Genomic DNA, 19,096 nt, shown 5'->3' with positions numbered 1-19,096 from the left:
GTTAGTAGTGTATTTTATTACAACCTGTAATTTATTGCTGTTTACTTGTAATTGCTTAACTGTTTACTAAATGTTTGAGGTGTGAAATAAACCGCAATGGAGTTTGAAAACAAAATATGGGTGTGTGTGGTTGGAGGATGTGTTTTTTGGGAGATTTTTCTCGTAAAACAAAGGGGGGCCTAGCAAAAAAAGTTTGGGAACCCCTGGACTACAGGAAGAGTGTATAATATAAACAGAATTGGTCCTTACGTGGAATGCTGTGGAACTCCATAATTAACCTTAGTGTGTGTATAGGACTCCTCATTTACATGGACAATTTGGAGTCAATTAGATAGATATGTTTTCCTCCAGCGAAAACGTGAAAACCACTGCTGTCAAAAAAAAAAAAAGGCTCATCTCGCATCTGCCAAAAAACATTGTGATGATTCCTGAGACTTTTAGGAAAATATGCTGTGGACTGTGGATAAAAGTTTAACTTTTTGGAAGGTTTAACTCAATTCAGTTCAATTCTAATATAGTGCCAAAGCACAACAACAGTTGCCTCAAGGCGCTTTATATTCCAAGGTAAAGACTGTAAAATAATACAAAGAAAACAGAAAATCCAACCATGATATGACCTCCTATAAGCAAGTGTTTTAGTGACAGTGGGATGGAAAAACTCCCTTTTAACAGGAAGAAACATCCAGCTAGGACAATGTTCCAAAACACACCAGCAAGTCCACCTCTGAATGACTCCAAAATCCAAAATGAAGGTTCTGAAATGGCCTCGTCAAAGTTGAGACTTAGAACAGACTGACATGCTGTTGCATAACCTTTAACAGGCAGTCATGCTTGAAAGCAATTACTTTTTCAAATAGGGCCAACTAGCTTATTTGCCTTTGTGTAACATAATATGAAAGAAAATTTTTTAAAAGAAATCAGCGAGGGGGCAAATAAATTATCACCATACTGTAATACCTTTTAGTCCAACAGCTGCAGCTCTGGCTAGATTTTAACCAGACCCTGGCTGTTTTCCTAAATGTGCTTTAAACTGGGAGTCCCAAAAGTTTGTGTCATTTGTGTCTAAGAGTGCAGTTTAGGCAGAGAAAGTTTTGTAGTATCTAATTCTGTAGTATCGAATTTAATCTGATATGTTCCCAGTTTAAATCTAGGTGTAAAATTATTTAAAGAGTGTAGAGGTTGTTGATGAAGATATGGGAACCTAAGTGCCAGATTTATTTATTTTCTAATATTTTAATAATAAAATCACAAATTCTTGGCCAAATCTTAGAAAGAAGTGTGATTTGTAAGTCCTTCGTCATGAGGATAATATTTCAGGCTCTTTATCATAATAAAAAGCCATAACGATTGCTGTGAAGTTAATGACCTAAAACTGAATATGAGATATATATGTTTCATTCCTCTTTGCAAATTTTCTCACTCAAGCATTTGTAACAACTTATGCATGTTTTGTTGTATGCCATTCTGGTGATCGTATGATTTAAAAGTGGGTACACAGAGGACCATGTCAGTCAGTGTTGGCAGCTGCCATGTTGAGAAGTGGGCCTGTACTCAACCACCATTCAAAACCTTGTGCTTTCCTACTGAAGGATGTGTAATTCTGATTTTCCACGATGTCATTCCGTCTTCAGTTTGCTCCTCTGGTGATCAGTTACTTCATTCATTAGTAGGTGCCTAAGCAGCTGTCAAGTACAAATGCTCAAGTAGTTCAATTGGTTTGCAGACACACATGCTGCATGGTGAATCATGGATGCATCAGTGCTAAGAGACCTTGACAAACTGAGTCGCAACCAATTCAGGGCAATAATTAGAGGCAGCTACATTAATGATGTAGAATGTTGCCTTTTGACCTTGCTGCTACAAAATGTAGACATTACTTTAGACACACCGCCTGTCATTACACGATGCTGGTTTCAGGTTTTACTCCCACATGTCACCTTCAGTTCTGATCAAATTGAAACAGCAACGGGAACAGTGACTGGATGAGCCATTTGACAGCTGCATTATTGCTTATCACCTGATGATCATATACAGTCAAGCCCATAGTTACTCATACCCCTGGCAAATTTTGTCTTAAAGTTACTTTTATTCAACCAGCAAGTTTTGTTTGTTTTTTTTATACAGGAAATGACACAGGCATCTTCCAAAAGATAATAAGACAAGAGGCATCATTGTGTGAATTTTCTTTTAGCTTTTATTTACATTTGAGCAAAAAGTGTCATGTCCAAAATTATTTATATTCTCAGTAATCAATAGAAATGCAAAAATTCTCTGGAACATATTCAGGTTCTTCAGAATGTTGCAGCAAGGCTTTTGACTAAATCTTCTCAGTGCTCTCATGTCACACTGTTGCTGATCCAGTTGTACTGTCTCCCCATTGAATTCATGAATAGTACATGGCAATTCACTGTAATTTTAAAACAATACATAGAAGAGTATGGCCATTGTGATGGCTGGAGGTTGCATCAGATGATCGAGAACACTTCTCTCAACTCCATCATTTCTCACTGAGAATTTTTTTTCCTAACCAACAACTGTCTTCATCTAGAATAAATCAGAAACACAAATCCACTCAAGAGCGGTTAATGACCACGCTCCTGTCTCTTTTAAGCTTCATGACAAACTTAAACAAAAATAATCCACCAGATGGCGTTTTAACACATCTCTGCTAAAGGACTTCAATCATTTTTAAGAGGGAGTAGACATCGTTCATAGATATAAGCTATTTTCCAAATGCCTCCCCAACCTTATTCTGGGAAAGCTGTTTTAATGGGCAGGATCTTTTTATGCTCATCCTACCAAAAGAAGAAAGACACAGAATTTAAAAATATTTTGCAAGAGAAAATAAAATCACTAGAAATAATCTATGCAACCTGAACTTATTCTAAGTGATTTAGGAAAATGAGCTAATGGCACAATTTCTTCTACAGCACCTGAGACATGACAAATTTGAATACAATAATAAATCTTGTAAATATCTGACAAACATGCAAAACAAAGAAAAAACTACATCCCAATAATCAAGGACTCAGCAGGGAAGCCTTTGCCTAATTCTACATATATATGCATGTATATAGTATTGTATTTTGTATATGTAGAAGTGATATGTAGTTTTATATGAAATTAAACACCTCTTAAAAGATAAGAGGTATTCAAAGATATTCAAAGATATTCATCAGTACTACATTTCTTCCTAAAATAACACAAGCTAGGATGTTAGATAAACCAATCTTTCTAGAACAACTATTTTGCACTCTTAATCAAACGTCAAATAACCATGTTATTTGGCATCAAATATCATGGTTAAATAAATTGGTTCTTATATAGCGATTTTGTACTTTACCTGAGCACTCAAAGTGCCTCATCCACACCGATTCATAAAAGCACTGTTTTCCTGTGCTTTCTTTCCTGACCCTAACATTTAAGGTTATAGATTTGTTTTCAGAAGTCTTCACCTATTCAATAAACTGGTCAAAATTGACCAGTTTACCAGTTTGTATGAATGAGGGGGGTGTAGCAGCCATTTCAACACCCTACCACCTCCACACAGGAAACCTGAAATATTTAAGATTCCCCAATATTCCCCTAGCTCAACATGTGCATTTTCAAAAGGAAAGCTCTGCTGCTTAAACCAATTGAAAATTATTAAAACCTTTGGGTCAAACTCTCCATATCACTCTGTAGAAGGCTAGGCAATTATCTTGTATCTTTTCTCAGTATTTCCTAGCACTTCCTGGTTTCAAACCATTAATTTACCATTTGGAAAATTTTATTGAAAAATAAAATTCTCCTCATAAAACTTCAAATTTCCAAAAACCCAATCTCAAGGAAGTCTAGAAACACCAAACATCATCTAGCTAATCAACTAACTGACTAACTAAACAGCCTTATTAAATGGTTGAGTAATACTCAGTCTGATTCATTCTGGTTGCAAACTGAATAAGCACTATGCCAAGACATACTTTTTTCAGACCTCCCATTTATCAGTCAGACGATTAAGAAACACTGCTCTTTTCACAGCATATCCGTAACATCAGCTCTTGTCAGCATGTTGGAAAACATGACAGATTACCAACTCGACAGCTTCCCTGTCTTCACTCCCAAATTTGGAACAACTCAGACTTCACGATCATTAATAAAACATAAGACTTCACATCTTGGAAAATCAAAGGAGTTGCACATCTTCGACGTGTTATTCAAAATAAAAATTGCATTAATTTTCATAATGTAATCCCGATTTTCGGCATGGATGCTTCACAATTTTGTCCTGTTTCTGGGTCTCCGGATAACAGTTCATTGTAATTTTGTGAGTGTTTTGGTATTATTATCATTTAAGTTTAACTAGTTAGTACTGAGTTCGTTCTTACTATGTCTCTGAGCTTGCTTACAATGAGTTTAGTTTGTTGTCTATTAGGTTCCCCTTGTGTCTTTGTCTTCTTTGTCCCTCTCTGGCAGCAGAGGGACACAGGTTTGATGTGACACAGTCACAGACACAGTCACTTGGGGCTTGGTACCCAATCTCGGGTGGGATTGGGTGACAATCCCACCCGAGTTTGATGTGACTGTGTCACATCAAACTCGACACAGTCACATCAAACTTGTGACTCTCCGCTCCAAAGTCTTACCACTACCCTATCCAGCTGCTTTACCTACGGAATCTTCGATACCCAACATCCACATTGACGGCAAAACCACTAGTAGCTCAGTGTTCCAACATTCGAAAGAAGGGACTGCTCTCACAGCTAGAGATTAACGAGGTACAACACAAATGCTACCGGCAAGGGGGAGCAAGGACGCCAGGTCAGGGGGGAGATATCATCACCCCCACCCGAGATTGGGTACCAAGCCCCAAGTGCGATAGAAGAAGGATCATTGAGTGCGAGAGGAACTGACCTGAAGATAGGATCATGGCCAAGCTTGAAACCTGGATCCCCCGTAGCCGGTTACCAAGACTACGTGAAGTACCCTCAGAAGGTCTACTAGATGATGTTAATGCACCACTACGGATGATACCTACAACCACGATTACCAAGACTAACAAGCTAATCTACACCACGGCAACAGTGATCAGTGAGATGCCTGGCTATAGGTTGAAAAGCCACAAGGAGCAGTACCCTCCATGGAGAAGGAGACTAGAGGCTAAGATCAAGGTAGCACGGCGGGAGGTCAGCCAACTTTTGGAGCTGCAGAAAGGTGCAACAAAGAAGGTGCCTAAGAAGTACAGCAAGCTGTCCATACCTGAGGCCTTGGAAACTGCCAAGCAACGACTCACAGCCTTGGCCAGCCGCTTGAAGAGGTACACCAGAGAGATAGAAGGCAGGAGAATTAACCAGCTGTTCTCCACAGAACCAGCCAAGGTGTACTCTCAGTGGCAAGGGAACAATATGAGAACAGCACCACCAAGGATGGAGACGGAGCAATACTGGAAGAGCATATGTGAGAAGGACGCAATCCATGACGGCAATGCTCAGTGGCTAGATCTGAGGGCAGACCATAGCGACCTCCCTGAACAGGGTCCAGTAACCACCACAGTATGAAGAGTTGGACAGCACCAGGCCCCGACATGGGTCACGCCTACTGGCTGAAGAAGCTGACTGCACTCCACGAGCGTCTGGCAGCACAAATGAACCAGCTGCTAGTTGACGAGAGACACCTATGTGGGGGAACCTAAAACTGGTTATAATGGCTCAGCATGGGGAAAAGAATAATAGCTCACATTCATTTCTATGGAGAGCTCCAGTAGATTTTCTTAATGTACAGGCTGTGATCAGCTGATCAGATGTACACTACACAACTGGTTGAATGCAGTTGTTTTATGAGTTGCCCTGGAGATTTCCATCCTCTATACTGACAGTACATTATTTATACTGTCTTTTTTCTAGATAGTATAAAGTTGGTGGAATTCAGTCAGTGGATCTAAGTATCATCAAGTAAAATTCTGAGGGGGTTAGGGTTAGGCTAACCCTACCCTAACCCGTTCAGACAGAGAAATGTTCTGTATTTTTCTGGATTGATGGAATATCGTTCATACTATTGCAGCAAACTTTGATAAAAATGTGTACAAACCTAACAATTTTTTTCACAATAATAAACAGATTGATTAATCCGCCTTGGTGTGCCTTAGGAAAAGCTGAAGGAGGTGGATCTGTACGGGCATCTATGCATAGTGCTGCTCCCACAATATATAGAATAAATGTAAATTGTTTTAAACATAGAGAAATGTTATTAATCTGTTTTCTTGCAGTGAGCTCAATGAGAACACTGATACCAGTCTTGTGTTTTTTTGTTAAGTTAAGCTGTATCAGTTAAAGTGAAACTGGTGGCGTGTTACTGTGTAGTTGTATGGAAAGTCTCAAGAAAGAAAAAAATCAAGAATCTTTAACTCTAACTTAGTAATAAACTAAAGATAGGTATAATTCCTCTGAAAGCCTTACTCTGAGACTTGTGCAGCATAATTGGAAAACTCTAAAACCAGTGTTAATGTTTATCACTGTTGCCTCACAGCAAGAAAATTTGGGGTTCTACTCTAACCTGGGGCCTTTCTGTGTGGTCTGAATCACTCTGTCACACACTGCCAGGAAGGTTTGTTTTTTCTTTCCCTTAATAATAAACAGCCTCATTTAGAAACTGCATTTTGTGTTTACTTGTGTTATCTTTGTCTAATATTTAAATTTGTTTGATGATCTGAAACATGCAAGTGTGACAAACATTCAAAGGAAGAAGAAATCAGGAAGGGAGCAAACACTTTTTCCCACTGCTGTACCTGTGTGAAGGAAATGTTGTAAAGGAGACTCATATCCATCCAGACCTCCTCTATCCACTTTGTATTCTCTGTAGATTCAATGTTGTCAGACCATAATGGAGAAACAGTACATTTTAATATAATGATGTTAATTGAAAAAGAGAAAATGACCTCTAAGATCCAAAGAAGAGCGAAAGAAGCAAGAGATTGTCTAATAGAAAACTTCCCCAGGGTTTTACAGAAAGTGGTACTTACTGCCACCTAGATTCAATCAGCAGAATCAGATTAAAGATATGGAGCAACACAGTTTTAATTAGGGCATTTTCAAGTATGATATTTTGTTGGAATAATAATTGCCTTTGAGTGATGTTTGGTAGAAAGCTGACAGAATGTGGACAGAAATGGTTGTTCATCGGTCAAGGTCATATCACAAATGTGCAGCGGTTCTCTTTTTGTTCTTTCATTGTGAGGTAAATGTCTTGCATTAAAGCCTTCTGCTTCACTCTCATTAATAATTCAATTCCACTTTCAATTCAATTTTATTTATTTAAGTGGTCATGGCAGAGAACTGCCCCTCCCTGAGCCTGGTTCTGCTGGGGTTTCTTCCTGTTAAAAGCAAGTTTTTGCCCTCCCACTCTTTGGTGTTTTTGGGGTGGCTGTAGCTCAGAGTAAGTCGCCTACTAATCGGAAGGTTGGTGGTTCAATCCTGCCTGCTCCAGTCTCCATGGGCAAGATACTACCCCAAGTTGCTCTCTGATGCATTCATTGGAGTATGAATGCATGTGAATGTTGGATAGAAAAACATGCTTGTGTGAATGAGACAAGTTCTGTACATTGTCTCGAGTGGTCAGATAGAGTAGAAAGTGATCTATAAGAACTACTCCATTTACCACAATCCCCAGCTGCTTGCTCTAGGGGGTCATCTGATTGTTGAGTTTACTCTGTTATTGTAGAAGGTCTTTAGCTTACAATATAAAACACCTTGAGGTAACTGTTTTTGTGATGTGGTGCTATATAAATAAATTAGAATTGAACTGAAGAGTGACTAATGTCACTACACGTTAGTAAGTTTAATGAGGTTCCCTCTGCACTTCTTTGGTCATTTGCTAAAGTCTGAAGTCTTTTCTGTTATACTCTGCCACATAAGATAAGGAATATATGCGTGAGGAACTCTGGATTCACACAGGCAAAACTTTCCCCTTGTCCTTTAGAACACATTAACAATAGGTAGATGTTTCAGCTCATGCTTTTGTCCCTGGTTTGTGTCCTTCCGCAGAACTCAGTGTGTGCTGCATGCTTTTTCTTCTGCAGAGGAGCCCTTAAAATTAAAAGAGCAACAGAGCAAGACCATCCTTTGTCAGTCAGTACTGCTGTGAACTCATGCAGGACCAAGCAACTGTCTAAGATGCCAAGCTCCCCTAGAGCTCAGGAGGCCCATCAGTCTGGCCTGTGGGCTTCTTTCACACTGGTTTTATCCATGGCACAATGATCAGGAGGATTAAAGTGGTAACTGATAGCAAAAAGCCTGCTCACAGCTTTTGAGGATGCTGTCAGAGGCCAAAGGGAAAGACACAGAGCTAAGTAGTGCTGGACGAGCTGAGCAGAAGATGAGGAGAGTGTCCAGGTATGGCTCTTATTCTTCCAAAAGAAGACTCAAGATTTCTGGCTTTCTCTGTTTCTGACCTTTAATAGGAAAATGATTATTACACTATGTGTTGTTCTGATGACTGCTGAGTCATTTGTATCAAACGCATTCTTGCCTCGCCTAAGTGCCTTTTAAATTGTATTAGTATTTTATTCCACAATAAAAAGTGTGGTTTACAGGGAAACAGGGGCTTGAATTTCAACTAAAACTGTGTAAGTAATATTGTCTGCATCCAGGACGCAGATAAATACAAACTCACTGAGCCATTAGAGGAAGATGCAGGCTCTTATTTAAAGCAGACCTCGTCAGGTAAATGCATTTAAAAAACAGATTTGACTTTTGAATGATTTTAATTTTGTGTTCTAAAAATACATAAGTCCAAAATTATTTATGCGACCTTAGAGCTACATATACACTGTACTGAAGCCATAAACAGTAGTTTGGGCATGTAGTTATGTCCATTGCTGTGGGAGGCAGATCTGCAGTGACAAAGAAATACTTGTGAATTGTATTTTCTTTTTTTTGCCGAAAGATCATCAGAATTCTATAACTTCCCACTCTAAGTGTAGTTTGCTACATTTAACAGCTCTGTGACATGTCATCTGATACATGAACGATTTTTCTGCTCTGTGGGGCTAACAAAAGTAAATCTCAGAACATGGACTGTGCTTAAATCTCAGCCAGCATGCAGCATCCTAGAAAGATTGAAGTTTTCACAGTGAGTGTTTTTCAAAGCCCAGTGTGACCAATTTAGCTTCACACCAGTTGGAGCAGTTGCTGAATTTGTTGATATGTTGTCCTTTCTTTTTTTTAGTTGTGATGCATTTACTAATGTTAATATTCACGTCTCAGCTTTGCCTTTGTAAGTCTCATCTTCAGCATTCAGTAAGGAGGAAGAATGGCCAGAGAGCTTCTGATGATGACTTGATGCTTTAATGGTTTATTTCATATTTGTTTAAAAATGGTTTTTGTCCAAAAATCATCCAAAAATCAAAAAAATCCACAATTCTGTGCGATCTGTGACAGATATCAGTGACATCATAACGCCCTGTATGTGCTAGACTGAAACAAAAGCTTTGAGCTTTTCTGCCTCATGATGATGGAGGTCACAGTTCAGCCAGCTTTTTCATTCCCAACTAGCGATAAGTTAGAGTCAAAGTGTGAGTGATTATTGTAGCCCACCACCACCACCACCACCCTCCACCACCTACTTAAAAAAAAGCGGCTAGGGAGGAATCGGAAGTGTCCTCTAACCTTAGAGCTCCCCTCGCTCCTTTCCCCCCTCCAGGAGGCTTTTGAAAAGGCAGACAAGAAGCTGATGGTCCTGGCTGACCTCTGCTTTGTCTTCTGGCTCATCTGGGCACAAACGCAGTTTCATAAAGCCTGCTGCTCAACTTTAAGAAATCCAAAAGCTGGGACAGATAAATTATTGTAGAAATGCTGCTGCTGATCACTGAGATGGACCAGTTTAGCTGGTATTTTATTTTTGATATTAGAGCTCTGATTCCCATACACTTATCAAAGTTCTTTAGCTGTTGCCTGGCATTAGTTTGTATCTTTTATTTAAAAAATCTGGGGATCTGACAAGGAGTTTTTGAGGCTGGGATATGTATCAAGGAGTCCATGTACTCACCAACGGATCACAGATAAAGAATGAAGGGGAAAAATAATACCACAAACTTTCTGCTCTAACACATGGCCATGGCATATTTTACAAGAATTCAATTTCCACTTGTGATCTAATATCACTCCAGGGAAAATTCCAAATAGTGCATTATGAGTTTGAAGGATTGTTATCCAATATTATGTAAATTATATTGGTATACAAAACAGAGGGATATTACAAATATTCCAGTTCAAATAATACCACCTATTATGAACTCAGTGATAAAACAGGATTCTATCAAAAAATTAATCAAATGAAAAAAACAAAAACAAAGGCACAACTGAAGAAAGATTGTAAGATTGTGAAACGCATATGATTTTTACCTCTTTGCATGTTTATGTGTGAGGTCATCAGAGTGACGTCTTTAAGTCGTCATAGATGAGGCTCAAGACACTGGAGTAAAGCTGCCAGTAGGTTACTATCAGACAGAGCTCTGTCCACAGGAAACTGTTTCATTTCTGTATTCAATAACATCTGTTTATGTTAAGAAGACGCCGAATTTGTTCCAGACGGCAACGAAAATATGATAACCCATAACTATCTATAGAAAACGGGTTAGTGCATTTTTAAAGGGAGCAGAAATGACATCAAAAGCACAGCCAAACCCCTGTTACACTGTAACTCAGTCTGTTAACGTGTTTCAAATATGAAAACACAAAGTTAAAGAACAGAAACACAGCGACCTGCAGGTGTGTGTGTGTGTCTGTGTGTAAGACTAACCTCATGTGACCAACGCTAAAAGCCCAGCATGCTCTCCTCTCCGCCCAGCTAACCGAGGCCTCTGAATTCACTGACTGCTGCGTCACATCCCGCACTGAGTTTGTTTTTATTTCAACTGAAGGCAGAAAATTATTACTTGACTACTCAAGACCATTGCTTCACAAGACCTTTGAAGAAATCAGTGCATAATTAAAAAAGAATTTCTCACGTGTTGTAAAATTCCCACGGTCCACTTGGATTTTGTGTCAGTCCTGCTCACCTTATTAAGCTGCTAAATATTCGAGCTGCGTGTGACTACAGCGCATGTGCGCATTTCTCGCTTTCATGATTTTCTTCTTCTATTGAAACTTTTCTTCAGTGGATCACTTTCTCACTTCCACCTTATTTGTTCCTTTATTTTATTCAGCTACAATTTGTCTTTCTTTCTTTTTGAACCAACTTTCGCACACTACAAAATTCCTGTAGCAGTTGAATCGGACTGAACTGAGCGTGCTTACAATCGCTTTGTAATTACTTTGAAATATGCTTACATTTATATCAGTGAAAACACAGACTCATCGGACTGTCAGAGATTATTGATGAATGATCGCAGCTCTAGTGCTGGCTTTACATCAGAACTCCGTGTGTTTGGTCATGTTTATGAAACTGGGAGCTCTTCTGCTGAATAGCACGTGGATAATAAAGTTAGTGACAATATGCATTGATGTATTTATATGAGTGTAAATTTTACAGGCTATATTCCACTACATTGTTGAAAATTTCAACAAAATGAGCCCCGCTCCCACAGGGCACAGAGACATGCGTCCCCGCACGACTTTGCGCGCATATTTACGCAGGATGGTAAAACAGAAAAGACTAATGGGTGGGAACAGTAAAAAAACGCTTGGGAATATTTTTCCAAAGATTTGAAAAAACAAACAAACCCCAAACAACCTTTTTTGGTTCCAGTTCAGTGAAAAATATCCCAACGATGAAAATACATCCCTATATTCTGTTTTTCTGTATCTTCACCCAGACGGGAGGAAGATCGGCCCTCAGGCCCCTTTAAACAATTTTATGCGGGGGTAAAGTACGCATCATGAACAAGAAACTATTATAACACACACACACACACACACACACACACACACACACACACACACACACACACACTTGAGGTATTAAAGCTTGCTGTAAAGGCCCATTTTATCATTAGTTAATTTATAATAATAATAATAATAATAATAATAATAATAATAATAATATCATTCAGGCAGTCAGAATGCGGACTGTCTCTCCGACCTCCAACACCGCCACAGCCCTACCCAACCCCGACCCACGCTTTGGTCCCGGTAATCGGTGTTAAACTGTTTGTGTTTAGGTGTTGATGCTAACTTGTGCTGCATTCAGGCTCTGTGAGAGGAGCTAAATGAGCCCGCGAGTCACCAAAACTTTGCGCGGCATTTCCATTACAGGTCATGGCAGTGAGCAGGCGGCCTTCAGCCGGTTAGGATTCTGTAGGATATTGCAAATGAATTATTTTTTCCAAGATGACAGCCAAAGAGGTGTGCTCATAACCTTATGAGAGCAAACAGCCAGCCCTGCTCATCACTATGTGTGAGCAGGGCTAACCCAGTCAGTGGAAGCCTAGCCTCTCAATCCTTCGTGGAAATGGAGCTGCTGAGCTGCGTGCTTTCCATTGGGATGTTGGATGTGAATTGGTAGCGCCTGGAAGATCAAAGCTTTCTTTCTTCGTGTCTGTCCACGTTATCTGTTTGTCTTGTAGTTGTAATGAGATAATAAGGAGTTGTGTGGAACTGAAATAATGTCATCACCAATTTCTGAGTATTGTTTCTGCTAGTGTGACTCCAGAGGTCAAACGGAACCTTCAAACATTCAGAGAAGTGGAATTTTCCGCTGGAGCCTGAATGCACCGTAAAGTGACTGAGTGGATTGGATTAATTTGCGCCTCCCGGGAATTCCGGAACCTCACATGACACCAACTCTCTGCCTCCATTGGTCGGAGGCACGTGTCTGAACGACCCGTAGTACGACGTCATCGCAGTGTCTCGCAGCCAATCAGAAATGAAAACCAAAAATCAGTAGTGAAAGTATTTGAGCGGCGTCTTGATGAGCGCACTTGGAGCTGCTGGAGCGTCAGTAATTGTGTGCAGGGAGCAAGAAAATCAAAAGAGTGATTTGACAAAGCAAACAAACGAAATGGAGTTTTATGAGATTCAAAGTGACGCAGGTGAGCTGCAGGTCGAGGAGTGAGGAGCACAAACTGAAGCATGTTTTTTTTTCCTTTGTCAAATTCCCCACAGGCGCGTTTGCACAGAAAACAATACAAACTACTGCGCCACGCTCCAACTCGCTCTTCTCACTGCAGCGACAAATATAGATATTAACTGATAATAAAGTGATATTGGAGTCACTACGCTGTGGAAGGGAGCAGGTGCTGAAGCTGCTCAGGCTTCATCAGAATGGAAGGAAATGCTCGCCGAGACCCAGAGCGCCCACGGGACTCCGGGGAGCAGTCCAACCGGGCCATCCTGCCCCTCTTGCAGCCACCTGGCAACCAACAGTCTCACAGGATCACTAACTTTTACATCGACAACATTTTGAGGCCGGACTTCGGCCTGAAGAGGAAGGATGGGGCTCCGGATCGGCAGGGAGACGCTCTTGGAGTGCTCATACAAAGAGAGGAGCTGTCAGGGAGAAAGCCTCCCAAAAGTGCTAACCCTCGGCAGGGTGGAGCAGGAGGCAAAGAAGAGGAGAACCCGGGAGAGCATGAAGACCAGCATCCGGACACTGACGCCAGGAGGCCCGGCGTGGTGGCCCGTGATGTGGCGGCTAATGACCGCTGCCGCAGCCCTCAGGCCAGCACTGCCACAGCGGCCAAGCCGATGCTGTGGCCAGCTTGGGTGTATTGTACTCGCTACTCGGACCGTCCGTCATCAGGTTAGTAAAACATTCCTCATCCAGGTCTAGTTCATGAAAAGCAAAATAAGGAAAAGACAGCTCCTCTTTGCAATTCAGAGTCACTTTAAAGGCTGAATTTCAGGAAGGAGCCAAAAAGCTGCTATTGCATCATTTTCTGAGCAGTGCCGAAGTAATGGCCTCTACCCCCACCTTCATATAATATACTCATCACTTGTAACAACTCATCATTAAATCAACACAACTGATGTTGGAGTAATAATTTCATACTTTAAACCTGAAATGACAGGAGCAGTCTGAGCGCAGATTTCACATGAATTTAGACGCATATTGGAAACTCGTTTCTATTCTGTACAGAATTCAGTCTGAATGTAGCTTTAAAATAAAGACAAAATCCACGAGGCGGCTAGAAAGTGCTCTGAAAAAACGACGAAATTAAACATGAGTCGAAAGTAAAGTTAAATGATATTGAAGTGAAGTAAAACCAAGTTAACGCCATTGTTCCCCAGTCCTCTTTGTTAATATTCTATTAGCATATTTTTGACAATGGGGTAGTCTAAAAAGTGAAGGCTGTGTATCCAAAGTCTGTCGGTTCAATCTAAAAATGCTTAAGAACACAGTTCCAAAGTTAATTTAATTTAATTTCATCTCACTTGTAAAATAATAATAATAATAATGACAAGAAGAAGAAGAAACCCCACATTTGCGTAGTAAATGTTTGCAAATGGAGCATTTCCCTCACGTTATGGTACATCGCGGTGAAGCCTATTTCCAGCCTGTCCCTCTCTCTGGGAGTTTTTGGGGCTAAAGTGGAAGTTTGCAACGGGCTCGGCTCATTCAGCCAGCGGATGCGTGGAAACTTGGACTTTTCCTTTGTCACCATGTAGACTCAGTCAGCTGCTAAAACGATGCTACAGCACAGCAGCCGAGCACAGGAAGAGACCGTAGTCATGTATCGAAGACGCGTTTGGAAGAGTTTTTATTTTTTTTATTTATTCATAACAAAAATATTTATTTGTTTATTTATTTATTTAAATCGATGAATCGAAAGAAAAAAGCGTTCATCGAGTTCATGAAAAGCTCCTGGCCGAAGAGCCCGCAGCCTCCCTCGCATGATTCCGTCCGCGCACTGGTCCGGTTACCTGAACCCCGGCGCACGTTACAGCGTCCCGATGCGCGTGACCAGGTCAGAGTGCATGCAGGCCTTCAGCGCAGCTGCTTCATGTGCACCTGTACTGATGGGGAGTTCTGTACTGAGCAGGTATGCCTACCGTCTTTTACACTGAGTTCAATCACTTCTCATGGATGGTCCACCTGATCCCACCACGGCAGAAACACCTCAATGTCAGTGCAGAGACAAAAGAAAAGTACTTTAAAAAAATAGAGTTCCTATGCTACAGAGAGGGAAAGAGGCGCCCAACGCCCCCATCCTTCCTCATCTCCAAACCCCACCCCCATCTGCACCCTCTCCTCCTCCAGCATTAAGCTGTGCTTAATGCCCAGTGTGGTCCATTGCATCCAGTTGGATGGAATTAAAGGTTGTGACCAATATGTCCTTTAAAATAAGATTAGACTTACTAAAAACTAATCAACTAGATTAGCCCCATGTCGGTGACTTTCTTCTTCAGTCCGGATCTAAACAGCTTTGTCAGGAGGTCACGTGAGTCCTGGCCGTGAGGATAAATTTGCCTAATTTGGCGCAAATGTGAACAGAGACGTTTTCCACTCATAACTGAGCCCGTTTCATTTTTGTAAGTACAGCTGAGGTGTAAGAATATGACGTGTGAAAAGTCCACAGTACTGACTCTAACCACTGGCTGTCATTTGTTTCACTCCCGCTCCACTTCAGGGCCCAGATCTCGCAAACCAAAGAAAGCGCCGACCCCGAGTAAAGAGGACAAACGGCCCCGGACGGCCTTCACCGCGGAGCAGCTCCAGCGGTTAAAAATAGAGTTCCAGAACAACCGCTACCTGACCGAACAACGGAGGCAGAGCCTGGCCCGGGACCTCGGTCTCAACGAGTCTCAGATCAAAATCTGGTTTCAGAACAAGCGTGCCAAAATCAAGAAGGCATCCGGGAATAAAAACTCTCTGGCGCTGCATCTCATGGCGCAGGGACTGTACAACCACTCGACAGCCAAGGACGCCAAGTCGGACAGCGACTAGAGGATGACAGTTGACTCTCTGAACATGCAATAAAATCACCAGCATTCATATTTCAATTCAAAACACACACACACACACACACACACACACACACACACACACACACACACACACACACACACACACACACACACACACACACACACACACACACACACAACGTGTCTCTCTCTGTTTGTGAGAGAGACATTATGGCTGTATACTGTGTACTCAGGGCTGTAGATATGACGAGGCCCAGCTCAAGTCAAGATGGAGCCGCATTCATGTCACAGCCAAAATCTCCACCGTTTTCACTCGCTGGAGCCTAAAACCGCGACCAATGTGGCATTCAGGGTCCAACGGAAATATCTGCGGACGATTGCGAACAATTAATACTAATGCTGCTCTGTTAAAATTGACCGAGAAGACATATAATAAATTTCAGTCTCATCGAAGTATGGGATAACATATCTTTAGTTAGAATAAAAATAAATAAATAAATAAATAAACGACTTTAAGAACTACTTTTAAAACAGTTAAGTGTACTCCGCAGCTTGAATTAGTTTAAAGTCGCTGGTTCCTGGCAGACCTCTGTTACTGTGACCTGACTGCAGGCTGGGGATTCCACTCAGATGGCAACCCGGAACAAACAGGCTCAAAGGTGTTCGGACAACAGCTGAGGAGCCATGTTCCTGGTTTAGTAGGTGTCAGCGTCATGTGACACATCCTACCTGCGTGCCTGCTACAATTCATCGTGCCCACATGAGATTTCGAATCGTGGAATTTAAAAAAAAATAAAAATTAACAAACCATGTGTGACAGTGATCGCGCTGCAGTGTGACCTAACTGCCCGCACAGAAAAAGCAGAGTGGATAGAACTTTGATATTGTGGGCCTGCAGAGGAGGAAAATGGCTCCAGCTGCAGCCGAAACCACGACGGGCTCGAGAGCAGGTGATCACGCGATCAAGCATCACGCGCACTGCAGCCCTGTCTGAAAACTCTGAGCTAATATCCAAAGATTTCTTTCTGTTGCATTCCGGGAACTGTGGCGTGGACAAACGGTCCGCTGTGTTCTCCCTGTCTTACTGTACTTTCTGACCACGGTGCTCATTTTCTTCAGCGCCTCTTGCTTCCTCTTTGTTCTTGCTGTGTCATGCCGCTGTACTGTAGTGAATGTTGACCTGCGGGTCTGCTTGTTGTGGTGGAAGCATCCCTGTGCGGCCTTCAGGTGCCGCACTGCGCCCGGATACGGAATGTGAGAACTCATGCTATGTCTGGAATTAAAGGTGTGCTTTAAATCTGGTGACCAGTGTTTAGTAGCAAAATTGCTCTCAGATATCTGCCAGTAGATGCACACCCAAATGAACACAACCGGTTTTGAATTTTCTGATTTTAGCGATTATTATTATTATTATTATTATTATTATTATTATTATTATTATTATTATTATTATTTTAACTTTCTCCCGAAAGCCAACGACATTTCGAAAAATAAACTATCGCCTTAAAAAGCCAGTAGACCATAGCTAAAATTTCCATTCATATCAAACCGCATCATCCTGTGGCAGGCCTCCAGGCAACCCGAGAATGTTCAAGAACACACTTCCTGTTGTTGTTAACGAAGATACTTTGTACTCTTATTTTAAATGCAATAAACATCCACCCGCGCGCAGGTGTTTACATAACTTATTTTTCCTGCAATCATTTTTCTGTTTGAACACCTTTGCCGGCTCCGAACCAAATCGTATTGTTACGATGCAGTGAATGTTTGGACTTCTTTCTTTTATGTTAAAGCCTCAGTCATATTTTCTGGGATTGAGTTAGGCACCTGGAAAAGTTTCTGCCTTAAAGTATTACGGTGTTAAAAGAGCGGCTGTTTTCTATATGGCAAATGGGACTTTTTGAAATCGATATTTTTAAAGATGAAATATTAGTGTTTTCCCCTCTCATCCGAGGTTCTCTTTTATATACAACGTGTAAATAATTTATATTATAATGGTGTCATTGTAAATAAACGACAACAATGCAGACTTGACTTTTAAGATATTTTTATTTCACAACACGAAATTCATCAAAAGACAAAAGAAAAAAAAACGAAGGAAATAACTAACTTTAAAAAAATGAAATGTGTTGATACTGATTAGGATGACATAATAAGAGAGCAACAGGGAGGACACCTGTGGTCTGCACACAAAGTTACACGCTCAACACGTCTGCACCTCTAGTCAAAACCTAGGTGTTCATTTCGTAAAATGTTTGCATTTTACCGTAATCTGCTCCACTTACTGCATAGGTCCTGTTCAGGCTGTGAAGTTCAGCCACAGCATGTCAGATAGAATCATCGCCAAAAGCTCTTTATCACAATTTCGATTTTAGCTGATAGTTGTGGTCCACTTTTATTACAAAGAGCACATTAAAAAAGAAAGCTAATCTGAAGAAGTTATTTTTCTGTTCCTTTAAAACGTATCTCCAGGTGTTTTCCATACATTTCCAAAGGGCATCTTTAAAAAAAAAAAAACCTTCTAAACCTCCTAAAAGTGTATTATTTTAATTTTGAGTTTGTTGACCCATGATTGCAAGCTTTTCACACAACAGCCCTCAGTAGAATGACATAACATTTAAGGCCATGGGCTAGGGTCAGGATAAAAACTAAGAGGGCAGAGGGGTGTCTTCATCATGGAGAGATTTAATATTTGTAAATTTATTTGAGACTTTTATTTTAAAATAAAAAACAGTTCCATATTTGACATAACCCTTATGGAGCACGCTCCATGTAGTTTGAAATAAACTATCCATAATTATTAACCTAGGCATTTTTGGGATACAAAATTGGCCCATGTGACAGAACAGTTTCAAAAACTCTCATCTCCAATCACATCATTGGTACAGTAGCCCTTATGGCATTAAACTGATGGAAATCATGAACACACCCAAGAAACTATTCATCGCGTATATATCATTTTATTTACAGACACACACACACATAAAGAAATCATTTACACTCAGTTTCCTTATTTCAGTTGTGACCACGTGTGACAGAATGCAACAAAGTGTGTTCACCATGAGCATGATTTCAAATTCCCTCAGCTGCAGTTTGGGAAGGAAGGAGACAGCAGGAACCGAGACATGCAGTCACTTCCAAAACCCTCACCCTATTTGGTGCCTGACAACACTAAACAGCGACATATCTGCCAGGCTTGCACCCAAAACTCCTTAACGTAGGAAAATCTGAACCAGATTAGTTGACCATTTTTATTC

The 19,096-nt window shown here is 40.9% G+C and overlaps 1 protein-coding gene across 1 annotated transcript; it reads left to right on the top strand.

Moving 5' to 3' along the window:
* The first annotated feature begins 13,235 nt into the window (after window positions 1-13,235).
* en2b (engrailed homeobox 2b) lies at window positions 13,236-15,858 on the top strand. Its single transcript, XM_063462640.1, has 2 exons — window positions 13,236-13,713; window positions 15,542-15,858. Exons 1-2 carry the CDS (start codon window positions 13,236-13,238, stop codon window positions 15,856-15,858), a joined length of 795 nt encoding a protein of 264 aa, XP_063318710.1.
* Window positions 15,859-19,096: the final 3,238 nt, after the last annotated feature.

The sequence above is a fragment of the Pelmatolapia mariae genome, linkage group LG18, assembly GCF_036321145.2.
Source record: "Pelmatolapia mariae isolate MD_Pm_ZW linkage group LG18, Pm_UMD_F_2, whole genome shotgun sequence".
Lineage (NCBI taxonomy): Eukaryota > Metazoa > Chordata > Actinopteri > Cichliformes > Cichlidae > Pelmatolapia > Pelmatolapia mariae.
Note: the sequence above shows the minus strand (reverse complement) of the source record. Positions and strands in the feature narration are given on the sequence as shown.

Bases quoted from the DNA above. Each gene is read 5' to 3' on its own strand.
- en2b (XM_063462640.1), top strand. From the start codon at position 13,236: ATGGAAGGAAATGCTCGCCGAGACCCAGAGCGCCCACGGGACTCCGGG. The intron at 13,714-15,541 runs GTTAGTAAAACA...GCTCCACTTCAG, and splicing joins CTCGGACCGTCCGTCATCAG to GGCCCAGATCTCGCAAACCA.